Source organism: Natrix helvetica (genome assembly GCF_964273705.1).
Source record: "Natrix helvetica genome assembly, chromosome: 15".
In the NCBI taxonomy this organism is placed as follows: domain Eukaryota; kingdom Metazoa; phylum Chordata; class Lepidosauria; order Squamata; family Natricidae; genus Natrix; species Natrix helvetica.
Window position 1 is genome coordinate 6,594,911 of NC_138565.1, and position 19,666 is coordinate 6,614,576.

General features: G+C 48.3%; 1 protein-coding gene across 5 annotated transcripts in view; it reads left to right on the forward strand.

The window, feature by feature from the left end:
- Window positions 1–10: 10 nt before the first annotated feature.
- Window positions 11–19,666, forward strand: part of GOLGA2 (golgin A2) — a 39,576-nt gene continuing 19,920 nt past the window's right edge. The window contains exons 1-12 of one of the 5 annotated variants that reach the window (XM_081967126.1): window positions 11–268; window positions 4,784–4,906; window positions 6,415–6,495; window positions 10,653–10,751; window positions 12,456–12,496; window positions 12,627–12,690; window positions 13,813–13,869; window positions 14,392–14,472; window positions 16,838–16,876; window positions 17,995–18,057; window positions 18,226–18,319; window positions 19,402–19,508. In XM_081967126.1, coding sequence (XP_081823252.1) covers window positions 26–268; window positions 4,784–4,906; window positions 6,415–6,495; window positions 10,653–10,751; window positions 12,456–12,496; window positions 12,627–12,690; window positions 13,813–13,869; window positions 14,392–14,472; window positions 16,838–16,876; window positions 17,995–18,057; window positions 18,226–18,319; window positions 19,402–19,508 — 1,092 coding nt within the window. In that variant the 5' untranslated portion in view covers window positions 11–25. The remainder of the gene's footprint in view (window positions 269–4,783; window positions 4,907–6,414; window positions 6,496–10,652; window positions 10,752–12,455; window positions 12,497–12,626; window positions 12,691–13,812; window positions 13,870–14,391; window positions 14,473–16,837; window positions 16,877–17,994; window positions 18,058–18,225; window positions 18,320–19,401; window positions 19,509–19,666) is intronic. The other 4 variants (XM_081967128.1, XM_081967129.1, XM_081967127.1 and 1 more) reach the window with 4 other exon arrangements.

Sequence of the window (19,666 nt, forward strand, 5' to 3'; positions counted from 1 at the left end):
GGGCGGGAAATGGGCGGGGCGGGAAATGGGCGTGCCCTCCCCCGCTTTGCCTCCCTGCCCATTGGCCCAACGGCAGCGCCGCGAGCCCCGCCGCCACGCGTGCGCAGTAAGCGCCGCGGAGGAGGTGGGCCGGCTGCGGGAGGAGCCTTGGTCCGGCCCAGCAGCCGATTTCCCCCTCGCGCCGCCTGCCGGGTTGACGTGGCCGGAGCCCGGCGCGGACATGGCGGACGACAGCAGGCAGAACAAGCTGGCGGCGGCTAGGAAGAAGGTATGGCGTCCCGCGGGAAGCGCGAGAGGCCGGCCCGGGTTGCGCCCCTGAGGCGGCGAGGCCTAGTGCGGGCCTGGCCTGGCTTCGTCGGGAGCCGCCCTCCGCCTCGGGGGTGGGGGAGGCCCGTGGAGGAACGCCGCCACAAGCCCCATCCTCCTCAGGCCTCCCGGCTCCGGGGACTACAACGCCCATCCTCCCCTCCCCGCGGCCCCGATGGCTTCTGGGAACGTGGGGGGAGGGAGGGGCAGGCTAATGGTTCCAGAGGTCTTCTTAAGTGGGGGAGTTTGCTGGAGGATCAGTTTCCCCGGAGAGACTGGCTTTTGGAGGGAGTGGAGGCTGATGGGAGTTGTAGTCAAAGGGGCTGGAGTGGGGTGGGGGGGGGAGATTTTTGGGGTGGGGGGTGGGGAGAGTCGATCTTAGCCTTGGGGTGCGGGAGACCCTCCCCATAAATCAACCCCTTTGCGAACCTGGGAGAGAAACGATTGGAGTGGTGGAGGCTGATGGGACTTGTAGTCAAAGATGGTGGAGTGAGGGGGAATCCTGGGTTGGGGGGGGAGTGAAGCTTAGCCTTGGGATGTGGGAAACCCTCCCCATAAATCAACCCCTTTGCGAACCTGGGAGAGAAACGATTGGAGTGGTGGAGGCTGATGGGACTTGTAGTCAACGATGGTGGAGTGTGGGGGGAGGATGGTGGGGGTGGGGAGAGTCGAACTTAGGCTTGTCATGCGGGAGACCCTCCCCATAAATCAACTCCTTTGCGAACCTGGGAGAGAAACCATTGGAGTGGTGGAGGCTGATGGGACTTGTAGTCAAAGGTGGTGGAGTGAGGGGGAATCCTGGGTTGGGGGGGGGAGTCAAGCTTAGCTTTGGGATGTGGGAAACCCTCCCCATAAATCAACCCCTTTGCGAACCTGGGGGAGAAACGATTGGAGTGGTGGAGGCTGATGGGACTTGTAGTTGAAGGTGGTGGAGTGGTGGAGTTGGCCTGGGTTGTGGGGGGAGATGTTTGGGGTGAAGGCGGAGGTGGGGAGAGTGGAGCTTAGCCTTGGGATGCTGGAGACCCTCCCCATAAATCAACCTCTTTGCGAACATGGGAGAGAAACCACTAGAGGCTGATGGGAGTTGTAGTTAAAGGTTTGTGTGTGGGGGGGGAGAGTTCTGAGTTGGGGGTGCTTTTATACGCGCCTGCAGAAGTAAAATTGCTGGTGGGGACTCTATCTTGTAATGGGAGTTTGCAATGGGGGAGACCCCCTCCATAAATCAGCCCCCTCGTTTGGGATCCAGGACATCCCTTTGCAAACTGGGAGAGAAGCCCCCCCTCCAGATAGAGGCTTGGAAAAGAGGGGAAGGGGGGTTTCTTGCAAAGACACTTCTGTGCCTTCTTGGGGGCTAAAGGTGTGATGCACCCCCTCCCTTTATTTCCCCCTTTGTCAAAGAAGTGCTCCCATAGAGGGGGAGGAGGAGAAACCCCATAAGTGGAGCCCTTAAAAGGGGATCCCCTCGTGATTTAGTCGAAGGGGGGGAATTTAAGTGGGTAGTTTTCAGGGAGCGGGAGGTAAATCTGCTTTGACTTCAAATATTTCCTTTATTGTTGGGATTTGGGGCTGAGGCTAGAGAAGGGCAGCTTTTTAAGCATCAGACAGGTAATCCTCACCTTACGACCACATTTGGGCCCCAGAATTTCCATTGCTAAACAAAGAGGGTTGTTAAGTGAGTCACATACAATTTTACGACCTTTTTCCCCCCTGCCAAGGTTGTTGATCGAATCGCTGCTTTTAATCCGGTGTTTCCCCACTGACTTTGTTTCTGGGAAGTTATTTTAAAGTTTGGAATCTGTCCCCATTGTAACAATTTTTATGGGGGCGGAAGTTGTTCCTTTCTTCCTCCCCCCCCCCCCCCAATAGAATAATCTATACAGGTAGTCCCCGACTTACAACAGATCATTTCGTGACTGTTCAAAGTTACAACGGTACTGCTTACGACCGTTTTTCACCCTTACGGCCATTTACATCCGGATGCTTGACCACCGACTCACATTTATGACTGTTGCTGTGTCCCAGGGCTATGCGATCCCCTCCTTTTGCGACCTTCGGACAAGCCAAATCAATGGGGGAGCCACAATCCCTTCACGACCATGTTACTAACTCATCAGCTGCAGCGGTTCACTTAACAACGGTGGCAAGAAAGGTCGTAAAATGCTCACGTAACCCATGTCTCACTTAGCAACGTCAATGTTGGACTCAATTGTGGCCGTAAGTCGAAGTTTACTTGTAGTTTTATCTCTTGAATGTGTTGGTGGCTAAACCGACCTAGCCTGAAACCTAAATTCCCCCTCGCGCCGCCTGTTTTTTTCCTGCCGTTCTGATTCTCCTCTGAAGTCCGTGTCGGTCTTGTTGGGTTGCAGAACCAATTACAGAACCAGTTACAGAGGAGAGAGATGACAGTTCAATCCTTCCTCCGTAGAACAGAATCAGCAGCTCCTTGGGCAGTTTGAAATTTCTGAGTTGGCGCAGAAAGAACCTTCTTTGTTGTGCTTTGTTGTATGGAGACGTTTGTCGGTGTTTGACTCGACTCTCTGTATGTCACAGTGAGTTTCTTAGCTTGCTGACTGGCTACTGAAGGTAGCTGGTGAATGTCATTCAGCCCTTGTGGGAAGCAGCTTACCCCAATGCTAAATGATCCCTGGAGGTTTTAAAGAAGAAATGGGACAGCCATTTGTCTGGAGTGGTATTGGGTCGCCTGCTTGAGCAGTGGGCTGGACTAGAAGACCTCCAAGGTCCCTTCCAACTCTGCCATGTGTTCTAACATAGAGAAGGACTAGGGGTGACATGATAGCAGTGTTCCAATATCTGAGGGGCTGTCACAGTGAAGAAAGGGTCAAGCTATTCTCCAAAGCACCTGAGGGCAGGACAAGAAGCAATGGGTGGAAACTAATCAAGGAGAAATTCCCTAAGAGTTAGGACAATTAAACAGCGGAATACCTTGCCTCCAGAAGTTGTGAATGCTCCAACACCGGAAATTTTTAAGAAGAGTTCGGATAACTGTTTGTCTCAAATGTCATTGGGTTTCCCGCTTGAGCAGGGGGTTGGACTAGAAGACCTCCAAGGTCCCTTCCAACTCTGTTATTCTGTTGAGTAGTGAAATGGCTTGCCTTCAGAAGTTGTGAGTGCTCCAACGTTGGAGGTTTTTAAGAAGAGATTGGACAACCATTTAGGTATAGGGTTGCTTGCTTGAGCAGTGGGCTGGACTAGAAGACCTCCAAGGCCCCCGTCCCACTCTGTTTTTTCCACTCTGCTATTATGTCTGGTGAAATTGGAACGGAAAGAGCCCTCCTTTTTTTTGTCTTGTATGAATGAAAGAGTTTAAAGTCAGCTTCGGCAAAATTTCAAGGACAAGTTTGGTTCAAGGACCCTTGGCTTCCAACCCAAATAACAAGTAAACCAAATACCAAGGTAGACTATTAGGGCACTAAGTTTAGTATTTAGTTTAGTGGCTGTGCTGCAACCTTCAGTCAAGGAATGTATGAGAAATAGGTAAACAGAAGAAATCTAACTCTTTCATTTGGATTTTAATTTCAATCCAGTTCTGAAACGATTGAAGGGAGAAATTGCTTCATTGTTTTAAGAAGAACAGAGTACGTTTTGATTCATTTTTGTGATATTATCTAAAGGGAGATTGCACATAGAAGTGGAAAAAATGCTTCAAATAGCAGACTCCTGAATATCTAGATATCCGGATGTACTTAATAGATTGTTTAAATACTTCTTTACAGTGTTTGCTAGGTGGATTTTATCCAATCTTCAGCAGACACTGGTTACTGTTGGTTTCACTATAGAATAGAATAAAATATAGAAGAGAGTAGAGATAGAATAGAATAGAATATGGATAAGAATAGAATAGAATTCCATTCTTTATTGACCAAGTGTGATTGGACACACAAGAATTTGTCTTGGTGCCTGTGCTCTCAGTGTACATAAAAATACATTAATCAAGAATCATGAGCATAATATATATATAATAATTTATATGAGGATATGTAGTAAATGGCTGCAAAATTTGGATTGAAGAGTAATATCAGTTTCACATGTTGGGGACGGGGGTGGGGGGAGGCTGTTTAAAGACTGTGTTGACTCCTCTATAAGCCACTTGTCTAATTTTCCAAAATATATATGGATATTTTTCCTTGCCACTTTGGCTAGGGATATGTAACAGGAAACGAGCTTGTGAAAGTGTGCAACCACACTTAACGGAAACTTAGCGGCTTAGGAGATCTAACGTTACGAGCAGTTTTTCAAACTGTACTTAGGGAGTATCAACTCAGGGGGGGGGGGAAACCACCCGAATAATCAATAAATCCAATAATAACCACATCTTTCCCCTTCTCTCCCTGAGGGTACCCTGTTGTTGTTGTTGTTTTAACTTTCCTCTCCCAGATTTTAGTTTTGCATGGAGATGTTTCCAACTTCAGCTTTAGATTAATTTCAAACCGTTCACCTTTTTCCCCCTCCCCTCCAGCTGAAAGAATTTCAGCAGAAAAACAGCCCCGTGTCCACAGCGGGCGCCAAAAAGAAACGGAGGAGTAAAGAAGCAGACCGCCCAGAGACGCCTGTTAGCGATGGAGTTCAAGCTCCTGAAAATGTAAGTTTTCTCCTCCTTCACGTTCTCCAGTGTCTGTTGCTTCCTCGATTCTGCTTCAAGGCAGAGCTGGCTCAGGAATTCTGGGAGTTGAAGTCCGTAGGTGATAAAACGGGCCATAGTTGTCCTCTCCTGAAATAAGGCTACCAGTTCTGAGCTGCCAATCTCCAGATGACCATTATAGCTTGTAGCAAAAGGTAAAGGACAGGTGCCCTCTTACCTGTCCTGGATACCCGTTGAGATCTTGGCCACCGTGCCTACTTCCGAATGGAGTTTTTAACCTTGTGTTAAAATTTGGATTGTAATTTTAGTATTGTTAGACCAGGAGTTTTCAAACTTGGCCACTTTAAGACTTGTGGACTTCAACTCCCAGAATTCCTCAGCTAGTCATGCTGGCTGTGGAATTTTGGGAATTGAAGTCCCCAAAGTCCCCTTAAAGTGGCCAAGTTCGGAGATCCCTGGGTTGGACCACGTGTGACTGACAGACTGGATTTTATCGTAGATTTTAGTTATTTGTTATTTTAGACTAAACATTTTTAATTTGTATATTTAATGAAAGTTTTCATTTGTTCGGGTCTCTGTGAGTATAATAAAACGGAATTGATTGATTGAATCTGGTGTAACTGAACCAAGGACTCAGCTTACAGCCACAACTGAGTCCACAATTCCTGTGGCTAAGCGAGACGGTGGTTCTCTGGGGTTTTGCCCCATTTTACAACTTTTCTCACCGCTAGAAACACCGTTGTTAAGTGAATCTGGATCCCCCGCTGAGTTTGCTTGTCGGAAAGTCTCAAAAGTCATAAATGACTGATGCCACAGTCATAAATATGAATCAGTTGCCAAGCGTCTGAATTATAATTGTGTGACCACAGGGATGCTGGAATGGCCATAAGTGTGAAAAACGGCCATAGGTCACCCTTTTCAGTGCCGTGGTAGCTTTGAACGGTCACTAAACGACAAAAAGAACTGTTCTAAGTTGAGAAATATCTATATGGGTTTTTCTCTGTCCTCTCTCTCCTCTGTTCCTTTCTTTCCCTTTCTCCTCCACTCCTCTCTTCCCTCCCCTCTTCCTTTCCTCTCCTCTCTTTCTTCTCTTCTCCTTCCCTTCCTTCTTCTCTCCTCCTTTCCTCCCTTCTTCTCTCCTTCCCACCCCTCCCCTCTTCTCTCTTCCTTTTTCATCTCTCTGTCTCTCTTGTGTGTTAAGAATATACAAAACTATAAGAACGAACGTTGGATTGTTGAGTTGCGTCCTGGCAAGTTAGAATAAAGTTGTTTCCCCCTTCAATTTGCCATCCTAATCCTGAAAGAAAACAAGTGCCAGTGAGTTCCACCGTCTTCAGTGGCCTCCTTGCTTGTCTCCTTCACTTTTCCTGCCAGGCTTCTTGGTTTAGTTGCTTTCGCTTCCGGGGGGTGGATGGAGGGGAGATCGACGTTCTCTCCTGTCCTTTTGACTTTTCCCCCTTTTTTTCTCAGCGCTTTCTCTTCCCCCTTTTTCTCTCCTGCTCCTGTAGATTGAGAACCTTCTGAAGGTGCTGGTGTCCGACTTTAACTGCTCCAATGGGGTAGCCATACCTTCATTGGACAAGTGGAAGGTGAGGCAGCTTTCAGAATCGGCCCCTGCTGGGCCTGCTCTCCATCCCTACCGCTGCTTTCCGATCCGTGGCGCCGTGCTTTGTAAATGCCGACGGAGGTTGGCAGGCTGCACAGCTTTTGTGGCCCGTGCTGGGAATGCCATCGTGGCTTGTTGTTATTTTTAACCACCTGCTTTCCTCCTCTCTTTCCCTCTGCAGTTCCTTAACCCCGGTTCAGATTACAAGGGCAAAACTTCCCCTTGGGTTTTCAAAGGCAGAGCAGCTGTTTTGAAACACAGGTAGTCCTCGACTTACGACAGCAGTTGAGCCCGTTGCAGAAAAAAATAGTTAAGGGAAACATTGGCGGAGGGACTTTTGCTCCATTTTACACCTTAAGTGAACAAGCAAGTTCTTAAGTGGATTGCTGCAGTGGTTAGGTTGGTCATCCGGTTGCTAAGTGAATCTTGCTCTCCCCCTCCCCCCGGACAGATTTGATTTAAATCAAGTCGATTCAAATCACGGTTGGAATCACGATTCAAATCACGGTTGGAATCACGATTCAAATCACAGTTCGAATCACGATTCAAATCATGGTTCCAATCATGATTTGAATCACGGTTCGAATCAAAATTCGAATCATGGTTCGAATCACAGTTCGAATCATGATGTCAAATCACAGTTCGAATCATGATGTCAAATCATGGTTCGAATCATGATGTCAAATCACGGTTTGAATCACGATTCGAATCATGATGTCAAATCATGGTTCGAATCATGATGTCAAATCACAGTTCGAATCATGATGTCAAATCATGGTTCGAATCATGATGTCAAATCACGGTTTGAATCACGATTCGAATCATGATGTCAAATCACGGTTCGAATCATGATGTCAAATCACGGTTTGAATCACGGTTCGAATCACGTCGAATCACAGGTTCGAATCATGTCAAATCACGGTTTGAATCATGATGTCAAATCACGGTTTGAATCACGGTTCGAATCATGATGTCAAATCACGGTTCGAATCATGATGTCAAATCACGGTTTGAATCACGGTTCGAATCATGATGTCAAATCACGGTTCGAATCACGGTTCGAATCAAGATTCAAATCACTAGTAAAAAGGCTTGATTTAAATCATCATTTTTAAAGAGCAACTGTCATCTCTCTCCCCCAGTGGCTAATCCCCTGACCTGCTGTTGACTCACTGCTATTGCAGAATCTACCGCCTCATGCTCTATACTAGCTCCGTTTCATGCTGAATAAGCTAAATTATTAATGTATCTTAAAGAGAAAACTACCTTTAGATAGATTATTTTTTACTCCAACAGCGTTTTATTGGAATAAATTTGATTTTAAAAAATATCCAATTTAAATTTTTAAAAAATCCGAATTGCTTGATTTTTTAAAAATTGCTTTTTATCCGCCCTGCCCACCCTTCGATTTTGTTCATCAGAAGGTCGCAGAAGGGGGTCAACTGAGACCCTGCAACCGTCATAAATACGAACCTGTTATGGAGCGTCTGAATGCCAACCACATGACTCTGGGGAATGCTACAACGCTTGTCGGTCTGAAAAACGGTCCTCATTCACTTTTCTCCATCCCGTTGGTGACTCCCGACAGTCCCCTAACTGAACAGTTGTAAGTCGAGGACTACCTGTAAATAAATAGCAGGCCTCTTGACCAGAGAGAAACCTCTCCCCCATCCCGCACCCCTTGTTCCAATCAACTTCCCTTCCCAAAGTGAAATTCTCATGAGGAAGTGGCGTTGGTCATAGTGAATCACCAAAAGGGCTGAACTGTTGAGATTCTTGTCTGCACATCAGGATTTATTTTTCCCTAGAAACAACTCCCTTAAAACGGGTGCGTGTATTCCGGTGTACCTGGAATTAGGACTGTTCACAGGGAGGGAGGAGGGACGTGTGTTTTCCATAAGTAGCTTGGTATAGTTTACTTTATTGTCATTGCACCTCATACAACGAAATGAAATGCCATCTTCAGAGTACACACACATATATATGTATATGTATATGGTTGTGTGTATGTGTGTTCAAGCATAACTCTGGAACGCCTCGAGCCATTTCATCCAAACTTGGTATAGAGATTTCTTACGCTCTGGAAGAAATTGTTGTGGGGGATAAGACATCCCTAAAACCCCTCAGGGTGTGTGCTTTGTTAAGATACAGCCTAATATGTGTCAGTTGCCAGGCGTCTGAATATGGATCCGGTATCCTAGAGGATGTTGCAGTGGTCGTAAGTGTGAAAAAATGGTCATAAGTGTTCTGGCCTAGGCTTCCTCAGCAGCTCGAAGCCGAGTCCCCGTCCCGATAAACCCAGCAAAGTCTTTCAAAGGAGGATTTACAGTCACAGACCTTATCTGGCTTGGAGGGCTGCCAGGCCGATCTCTGCAGAACTTGGCCAGGAGCCGCGGAGAGTCACAAACTGATGAAGCGAACTAATGGCCTCCTGCAAACTCCACTCCCCTTTCGCTCCTCTTTTATTTCCTCTGGGAGGGGCCATTCATCGTCCTCCTGTGGCCTTACTCCCAAGTCGACCCCTGTTCTTTAGCCGTTCCCTTCATCTGGCAACTCTGCGCATGAGCACACTGGGAACAGGCTCCAGCTGCTCTTCTGCCTCACTGATGTTCGACTCCGAAGGCAGCTGATAACTGGCATACGGCCTTGGCCCCCTCTGCCTCCTTTTCCTTTTCTTCTTCTTCTTCAGACTTCTCTCCTCCCTCATTCCAGCAGACATGTGACTGTAGGTGTAGCTTTCATTCCCCATGCAAATATTGCAAGAGGGGGCCTACCCCATAAGGAGTGTGTGGGCCGCAGAGCATTCCTCTCTTCAGAAGGAAAGAACGGTTGTGTCCTACCGTCACTGCGCAAAGGATAGGATAGAATTAGAATAGAATTGAATAGAATTTGAAATAGAATAGAATTTGAAATAGAACAGAATAGAATTTGAAATAGAATAGAATATGAAATGGAATAGAAAAGAAAAGAATAGAATAGAAAAGAATAGAATATGGAATGGAGTAGAAAAAAAGAATAGAATAGAATATGGAATATAGAATAAAATGGAATATGGAGTGGAATATGGAATGGAATATGGAATGGAATAGAAAAAAAGAATAGAATAGAATATGGAATGGAATAGAAAAGAATAGAATAGAATAGAATATGGAATATAGAATAAAATGGAATATGGAATGGAATATGGAATGGAATATGGAATGGAATAGAATTTGAAATAGAATAGAATTTGGAATAGAATAGAATTTGGAATGGAGTGGAATAGAATAGAAGATGGAATGGAATAGAATAGAATTTGGAATAGAATAGAAGATGGAATGGAATAGAATTTGGAATAGAATAGAATATGGAATGGAATAGAAAAGAATAGAATATAGAATAGAATATAGAATAGAACATAGAATAGAACATAGAACAGAATGGAATATGGAATGGAATAGAATTTGAAATAGAATAGAATAGAATATGGAATGGAGTAGAATAGAATAGAAGATGGAATGGAATAGAATAGAATTTGGAATAGAATAGAATATGGAATGGAATAGAAAAGAATGGAATATAGAATAGAATATAGAATAGAATGGAATATGGAATGGAATAGAATTTGAAATAGAATAGAATTTGAAATAGAATAGAATTTGGAATGGAGTGGAATATAATTCTTTATTGGCCAAGTGTGTTTGGACCCACAAGGAATTTGTCTTTGGTGCAGATGCTCTCAGTACGTAAAAAGAATAAAATACAATCATCAAGAATAAAAAGGTACAACACTTAATGATAGTCATAGATACAAATAAGCAAACAAATCATACTAGGAAACAGTCAATCTAAATCGAGCTATCTTCCTTTTGTTGTTGTTAAAATTAAAAAAAAGCAATTTTAGCCTTGTTTCTCTTCAGTCTAACTTAGCAGCCCTCCAAAGCAGCAGGTTTAGCCTCTCTCTCTCTTTTTCTCGGCGGAACCTTGGCTGACTTTGGGTATTAAGAGGATTGGAGGGTGGGTTTTTTTTTTTTTTTTGGATATTAGGATAATCTTTGTGGGACAGGTTTCCAAGCGAAGCTGAGCATCGCTGCCCTCACCTGCTTCCTTCCCACCCGCCTGGTGGGTTTAATCCTTGTGGTGGTGTGTGTTTTCTGACAGGCCCACAACGATGGCGACATAGCTGCCGGCGTCTCCTTGCTGTCTAACAGCAAAGACGTGTCCGCCTGTGTTGCTCCGAGCCCTGGGCAGCTGTCACAGGTTGGTGAACATCCACTTTTCCCGGTAGTCCTCGACTTACGACCACAGTTGAGCCCAACCTTTCAGTTCCTAACTTTTAAGTTGAGCTTTGTCCCATTTCGAGGCCTTCCTTGCCCCAGTCGCTCAGTGAATCCCCGCAGTGGTTAATGTAGTCTCCCAGTTGTTAAGTGAATCGCAGCCCTTCCGAGAAGCATATCTCTTGATAAGAAATAAAACCCGATCACATGTTCTCATGAAAACAAACTTTAATGTGAAAACGAAAATAAATCAGATCTATCTAAATATTACATTTTGGCAAGAGCAATTGCTGCCCACCTTCTTCGGTAGGCAGGCGAAGATCAGAAGTCTTTGGAATGTCTATGAGCAGGCGCAGTAAATCACTTGCTGATAAGACCTGTGACCTGCGCAGTGAATCTTCAGCGCAGCTAGCAAACAATTCACGCAGTGACAGTAGTCTCTCAGTTGTTGAGTGAATCGGGCTTCCCCATTGACTTTCCTTGTCAAAAGGCCGCATAAGGGGATCACGGGGACACTGCAACGGTCATAAATATCAGTCAGCTGCCAAGAGTCTGAATTTCGATCCCCCGGGGATGCGTGAACGGTCGTAAGCGTGTCTTATCAAATCATAAATCGGTTTTTTCAGTGCCCTTGTAATTTTGAACGGTCATTAAATGAACTCTTGTAAATTGAGGGCTACCTGTACTTGATGAGCTAGAGAGAAGTTCCCTGAGGATGGGCTCCAGCATGAGTCCGAAAGCTCAGAAGACTCTGGTGGTCCCGGTGACCCAGCCAGATTGGATCCTGCAACATTTTCCTGGGACACCTAGATTCCCCTTCATTTGTCTCTGTGATGACCCGGGGAACGGTACAGAGGCAGCAAAGGCAGCTGGAAGTTCAAACCGCCTCTTTAATGCTCCAAACTTTCCCAAATGCTCCCCCATTTCTGGCAAGTCCCAGAGCAAAATGATCTCTCTCTCCCTCTCTCTCCTCCTCTCTCTCTCTCTCTCTCTCTCTCTCTCTCTCTCCCTCCCTCCCTCCCTCTCTCTCTCTCTCTCTCTCTCTCACACACACACACACACTCCAGCAGCCTCTGGCTGCAAATAGTCAACCCCCCCACGCTGTGAGCACAATGGCTGCAAAGCAAGAAACAAAGCAGGGCAGGTCCAGGAAGCCAAGGAGGAAAGCAAGTAATCCAGAAACCCAAAAAGGAATCCAGGAAAGTTCAAATGTCAGCAATCAACACTCCATGAATTCAGAGTTTTTCCCCAACAAGCGCCCCTCCCCACAGCGTCTCCTTAAGTCTCAATCCCCAGGTGTGTCTTGTGAAGAGGGGTGGGGTGCTCTCCTCCCGAGTAGCCGGCTCAGTCTTCGCTGTTCACGCCTTCTCTCCACTCTCCGTGCTCTCGGATCAGGAGGAGGTGGTCCTTGCCTGAGCTCTGCCTCTCCTGTTCACCGCTTAGCCTCTCTTGGTCATGCTGCCCTCCCTTCCTCCCTGCCTGCAAACCCTCCCAATCCTGACTGGGCCTGCTCCTCCCCCTATTCCTCCCAAGCCAACCAAGCTGCCCCCTCGATCTCTGTGGGCTCCAGTTTTGGCTTGTCTTCCTCCGATTCAGGCTCCGACGGAGGCACGACAGTCTGTGCTTGATGTGCTCTTTGAAGTATAATCTCGTGTCTTAATCATGCGTCCCTCTCTCTCTCCCACAGATCGGTGACACTGATCGTAATACTGTTTTGGATGAAAATAGGTGAGAGACTTTTTTATTGGTTTCAATTTCTACAGCAAGAATATCTTTCTCCCCACTCTCTTTTTTCCTGGCCACTGAATGAGAGACGAGCGATTCCAGCTTCCTTATTAACCCCTCGTCTCTCCTTTAGGTCCCTCTCAACGACGGAGAGCCTCCGCAAGCTCTCTGAACAGTTGAACGGCATGGTTAGCCAGGTAAGAGGCCCTCTTTGACCTTTTAGCTTGGTTCTTTAAATGCAAAGCGAAAGCTCATAAATATATCTGGGAGTGTGGGGTCCCTTGGGGCCTGTTGTGGCCCGCCGGCGGCCTGCAGAAATGGCAGCAGAGTCAGACAGTGAGGAGGTTGGGTAGGAAGATGGGCCAGTCCTGGAGTCTGGGGAAGGCTCTGATGAGGGCTCTGTGTCGGAGGCAGAGAGGGGGCCAGGGCCGTCTGACAGTGATCAGCTGCCTTCGGAGTCAGACATCAGTGGGGCAGAGGAACAGCTGGAGCCTGTTCCCAGTGTGCGCATGCGCAGAGTTGCCAGACGAAGGGGTCGACTTGGGAGTAAGGCAGTGGTGGGTTTCAATTTTTTTTAGAACCTCTTCTGTAGGTGTGGCCTGCTTTGTGGGAGTGGCTTGCCAGCCATGTGACCGGGTGGGCGTGGCCAACTTGTAAAATGTTGTGGAACTCACTTAACAACGCTCTTGTCTTAGGAGCACTGGCATTTGAAGCACACAAGTCTTAAAGCTGTCAAGTTACAAGACCCTGGCACCCCTAACCCTTTAGGAAAAAAAAAAACCCAGGCGTGTTCAAACTTGACAGCTTTAAGACTTGTGGACTTCAACTCCCAAAATTCCTCCGCTCGCTCTTCATCTTGATGATGGGCGGGGGGGAGGGAGCTGGAACCGGTTCTAAACGGCACTGTAGATTTGTGGAACCTCTTCTATAGGTTAGAACTGGCAGGAACCCACCCCTGGAGTAAGGCCACTGGTGGACGCCGAATGGCCCCTCCCAGAGGGAATAAAAGAGGGGGGAAAGGGGAGTGGAGTTTGCAGGAGACAATCGGTTCATTCCTGCATTCTCGCCAAGTATGGCGGCCTCTGAAAGATCTCGACCTGGCCACTTTCCAAGCCTGATCAAGGTCGGTCATTGTGAACTATCTTGAAAGACTGTGGGAGAGGAAAGACTTTGCTGGAGAGGAATTCCCTGTCAATTAAATAAAAGGGGTTTATCGGGACGAAGACGAAGCTTCGTGCTGCTGGGAGAGCCTCGGTGAGAACGATTACCTTGAGATACCTGTGGGAACAAATTCCAAATCCTTCCCTTATCTTTTGCAGACCACGACTTACATCAACGGAGAAAACATGCCGTCTGCGGACATGAAAGAGATGGTGGTAGGTCCGCTCTCCCGGGCGCCCCCGTCACCCAGGATTTTGTAACCATCCCTCCATGATGGGTCACCCACAAACTGCAGCTCCCACAATGCCTTTTTAAGGGGGGGGATGCTGATTGGTAGAATTCTGGGTTTGGCCTTCCATGCTAGAAGAGCTTAGGGCTGGGGAAGGCTTTGAGTTCAAGAGATACCTCTCCTGGGCAAGGTGTAGAATTTGGACCCAACCCTTTCAGCCCAACTGGACTCTTTCAGGTTCCATGTCTTGATTCGGTTGCCTTGGCTTTGGAAACGGGGGCGAAGTTTTTAGGGCGCAGTACGTGATTCAGAGGGAGATGGGTTTGGGGTTGTTTTGTTGGGGAGGGGTTGAAGAAAACGACTGGATTTCCCCCCCCCCTCTTTTTTTTAAAAAAAAGTGTTTTGCCTTTTCTCTCTCTCTCTCTCTCTCTCTCTTCTTCTTCTTCTCCTTCCTCCTCCTCCTCCTCCTCCTCTTCCACCTCTGGCTGTCTGCATGTCCCCCCATCAGACTCGTTACCAGGAGCTGGCAGTAGCTTTTGATTCCAGCAATTTAACAAACAAACAACTCGGTGCAGAGATAGAGGAATTGGTAAGGAACCTAACACGATCGACCGAATTTGGCTTTTGGCTTGGCTGCTCTTCTCTGCTCTCGGGGCTCCCGTAAGGTCCTCCTTCCTTTCACTGTGCCACAAGACAAGGCATGGCTACGGATCCGTTCATTGGCAACCTTCAGTAACCATTGCCCTATCTGGAATTCAGGAACCCCGATTAAAACTTGGTTCAGGGTTATGTTTTCACACCCAGTCCGAGTGTGGAAGGCTCCTTGTCTAATTGCCGACTGAGCATCTCCTCATTAGGGTCCTGCCTGGTCTAATTTGACATGGAGCTCAACAAGGAAGTCCGTTCAGACCCATTCCTATGTCTCTTCTGCCTGCCCACCCCCCATTGGAGATCAAGTTAATTCCCAACCTGCCTGTTGTTTAATCTCTGGCAGGTTAACATTACTAGGAGTTTCATCGTCCTTGGAAGTGAGATCTTCAGCCTTTTAGTAGCAGGAATGTCAGAAAGGGCCAGCTTGGAGGACAGGCAGAGGTTTGCCGGGAGAGAGATTGGCCACAAAATCAGGAAGGATGGGCTGAATAGAAGCAGCCAGGTAACTTAAGTAACCGCAGGGTTGCGCCCAGGTGCTTTTGGGGAGAGGGAGAAGCTGTAGGTTAAAAAGAAAAAAAGACATCCTTGCTCTTCTGAGCGAGGCTTCCCAAGAGCATGAAATAAACTCCTGGGTCCCGACAAAAACCCCTTTTATGAATTGACTGTGAATTCTGCTCATTCACCTCCAACAAAGTCTTTCAAGGGAGGATTTACAGTCACAGACCTTATCTGGCTTGGAGAGCTGACAGGCCGATCTCTCCAAAACTTGGCAAGGAGCCTCGGAGGGTCACGAACCAATGAAGCGAACTAATGGCCTCCTGCAAACTCCACTCCCCTTTCGCTCCTCTTTTATTTCCTCTGGGAGGGTCCATTCATCGTCCACCTGTGGCCTTACTCCCAAGTCAATCCCTGTTCTTTAGCTCTTCCCTTCGTCTGGCCACTTTGCACATGCGCACACTGGGAACAGGCTCCAGCTGTTCTTCTGCCTCACTGATGTCTGACTCCAAAGGCAGCTGATAACTGTCAGACGGTCCTGGGCCCCTCTCTACCTCCGACCCAGAGCCCTCATCAGAGCCTTCCCCAGACTCCAGGACTGGCCCATCTTCCTCCCCAACCTCCTCACTGTCTGAATCTGCTGCCAGCTCCACTGGCTGCTGGCGGGCCACAACCCTTGCAGATTTTACTCCTCTAGTTGACACCGACTCTAGGGGGCGGTGCTCATCTCTTTTTCTCCGCCATTATTTGTCTGAAACGGTGTAGGGTTTCCTGCCTAGGCAGGGGGGTTGGACTAGAAGACCTCCAAGGTCCCTTCCAACTCTGCCATTGTATTGTATTGTATCAAGCTTAGCACTGTCCGACGTCGTTTCCGTCGTCATGTGGCCAGCATGACATTGCAAAGCGCTGTTACCTTCCCACCAAAATGATACCTATTTATCTACTCGCATTTGCCTGCTTTCGAACTGCTACTTTGAGCATGAGGTGAGCCGAGGACGGACCTCGCCCCGTCGCATGGCCCTCGGGCCTCGAACCTTAAGCCCAGCGTCTTAACCGACGAGCCACCGCCCTGTTCTAGAACCAGTAGACATAAAACACAATTCATCCCATCAAGTTAGGGGGAGTGGAAACGGATTCAAAACCCACAAAGAAAAATCCTGAAACCAAGAATACAAAAGACAGCCCTCAATTGTTCAGCGTCAACTTAGCAAAAGCAGATCTCTCTAGACCCGAACTGAAGATGAGCCGGGCGCCTGCTCTACCTCTTGTGGCACCGTGAGGAAGCCCACGTGGGCTGTCTTGTCTCGTGGCTTGTGGCAGCTTCTCTTCCTGCTTGCCGCCTCCTGTGCAACTAAGGGCCGTTTTCGGGTAGCGAAAGGGGCCTCGCTGTGTTTGAACCCCCTCCTCCTCATCATGTCGCCCTCTCCGTTTGCACGCGCTGTTTTTATTCCTCCCCACCTCCTTCCCTTGTTTTTTTCCTTTGAATTCTCATTCCTCTCCCCTCTCTTCTCCCACTCTGGTGGGGGATGGAGTCCTTTATATTGGAACGCTGCCTGTCCACATGAGTCCCAAGTCACTTCTCTAAACAGACCATTGTAAGCGGAAGACCACTGTAATTCCCTCGTCCCACCCAACGAAAACAACACGGCAGGGGTTGGGAGAAGCCGGTTGGGGGTGCTTTTGCTGGCCTTGGCGTCGGCGCTCGGGCGCTGTTGATCTCCCCCCACCCCCCCCAAAAAAAAGCCTTAACCAACATTACCTAAATTGAGAAGTAATCCTTGGTGTCTCCGTTTTTGTTCCTCCTGCAGAAACAACAGAACCAAGAGGCTGTGAATGAGTTGGAGAAGGTAACGGAGAAAAAGAGAATCCAGGCATACAAAAAAATGGTGTTATTTTGCTTCCCCACCCCTGTCTTCTAAACTTTATTGGGAGGGTTTCAACTGCCTTGCCTGCAGTTCATCTAAAGGTAAAGGTTCCCCTTGCACGCATGTGCTAGTCCAGGGGTCAGCAAACTGCGTCTCCGGAGCCGCCTGTGGCTCTTTCCTCCCTCTGCTGTGGCTCCATCACCGGTCGGCGCCACAATTTTGAGAGGAGCTTCCGGTGGGGGAGGGGGGAGAGAAGCACAGTGCGCCAGGAGAAGACTCTATGGCAAGGGGAGGGTTTTCCAGTCGTCTCCACAATTGATAGGGCTTTCGGTTAGGACAAGTAGAGGAAAAAGGACGCTACGCTAGGAGGAGACTCTATGGTGGGGGAACCGGACTTCCGGTCAGCTCCATTGAATTGAACGGGGGGCTTCCGGTTAGGACATTTGTGGCTTCCGGTGTTTTCTTTCCTGCGGGAAACGGGTCTGAGTGCCGACCCCTGTGCTAGTCGTTCCCGACTCTATGGGGCGGTGCTCATCTCCGTTTCAAAGCCAAAGAGCCAGCGCTGTCCGAAGACGTCTCCGTGGTCATGTGGCCGGCATGACTCAACGCCGAAGGCGCACGTGACGCTGTTCCCCTCCCACTGGTTCCTTTTTTAAAAATAATAATAATAATTTTTTTACTTTTAATTTTCAAAACAAACACGACACAAAGAATCTTCCTTCTTTTCATACTGTAGAAAGTGTATCAGTTGGTTACAAAAAGGCTTTCGTGCATCTCTTCCACAGTCAACAAACATAATCCATATTAACTCAAGTATTTTAACTCAGATATTTATACATGTTACCATCATCATACCTAGAAAGCGTTTAAACGCTGCGTCTGGGCCAAAGCGGTCCTAGCAATATGCGAATATAATAAAGCAGCGTTTTTCAACCGTGGCAGTTTGAAGATGGGAGAACTGCAACTCCATCCGTCTCCCAACTGCCAAGGTTTGAAATGGAATTCATCCCAGTTGACAAACACTGTGCTGAAGATTGGGAAACGGCACGCTGAACTGACTTGCCGATCTGTTTGAGCGTAAATAATTCGTGTTTCCACAGGAGAAGAAGGGCTTTGAGCAGAGGTTCGCGAAGGAGCAAGGTGCCCTACGAGAACAATTACAGGTAGATGGAATACCCTTTGCTATCCGGCTCCCCCATCCCTGTCCTGGCGCCCTTCTCCAATTTTTAACAGGAGGAAGCGCCTGGTTTTGGGGGAAGCTGTGTTCTGTCGCCCGCTGGCTTCCCTCACTGTTCCTCAGCTCATCCCACTCTCCCGGGCTTCCTTTCAAGGTCCACATTCAAACCATTGGCATCCTGGTCTCAGAGAAGTCCGAATTACAGACAGCCCTCGGCCACACGCAGCAGGCCGCCCGGCAGAAAGCAGGTGGGTACCCTTTAGAGCAGCGGTCACCAACTGGTGGTCCGCGAGAAAACTTTGCAAATTATTTGCATATACTAAATCAAGGGGTCCTCAAACTATGGCCCCTGGGACGGATACGTGCAATGGACGCTTGTATTGCTGCAGAGGGTCTCTCCCTTCGGGGTCTTTTTGTACAGGTTGGAAGGGGGCAGAAATTCCCACTTGGGGTCTCCTTCAGCCTCCTGGTGGGGGGCTTTGGGCGAAGGCTGGAGGGAAGAGCCGCTGGTGGCGAAGAGCCGGAGGGCCTCATTCCAGTGGGACTGCATCAGGGCCTGGAACTGGCTGACCATCTCAGCCCGCTGAGCCTCCAGGCGCTGGTACCGGGCCTTGCACTCCCGCAGGTCTTCCCTCTCCTTCTAAAGCCCATGCTCCTAGTCCTCAGTGAGGTGCTTCTGCTGAACCTCCTTCTCGGTCAGATCCCACTTGAACTGAGCTCTTTTGCCAACTCTTTCTCCTGGGGGCTGCTTAGCTCCAGCAACGGCTTCCTGTTGGGGCCCTAAGGAGCCCGGGAGGGCAGGTGAGGAGCGGCTGAGAGGGGAGGGGCGAGTAGAGGCTGGTGAGGCACCTCTCAAGGTGAGTGACATCGAGTTGGCCACACCCACGCATTCACATGACCACCTAGCCACGCCCATCCAGCCGGTCATTAGGCAGATCATATTAGTGGTCCGCAGGATTTAAAATTATGAATTTAGTGATCCCCGAGGTCCGAAAGGTTGGGGATCCTGCTTTAGAGTGTTCCTCTCCGGGCCACCTTTCTTATTTAATCACCTGGAGGCATTAGTGACCCGGCAATCTTTTTTCCCACCGCCCGGGATCCCTATGTCCCATCCTCAAAGACATCCAGTTCGATAAGCTTGAATTTTAAACTTATCCCAGCTTCGTTCCTTTTTCCTTTTTGATCCCGGAGTTGGTTGGCACCAACTCGGGTCCCCCTCTGCTTTTTGGGGAGCGGCCCAAAGCGCCTGTGCATCCTGTTGGCCTTGTGGGGGTTCAGGTGTCCTTGGATGCCATGGTCACTAACCTTGGTGTGTTTCTTTCTGGGGCAGGGGAAGCTGAGGACCTGGCCGCCCGGCTGCAGTCATCCCGCCAAAGGCTCTCAGAAGTGGAATACACCCTCTCCTCCCTCTCTGTTCAACAGAAGCAGACAGAGAAAGTAAGCACGGGACATTTCCCCTCTTCTCCCCTTGTCTTCTTTGGCACCGTGGCTTCCTTATTTTGGTGAAGTAAGGCCTAGTTCCCAGCCCAAAATGCTTGCAGAGCAAGTAGGAATAAAGTATTGTGACCTGGCCCCTCCACCAGCCGAATAACAAT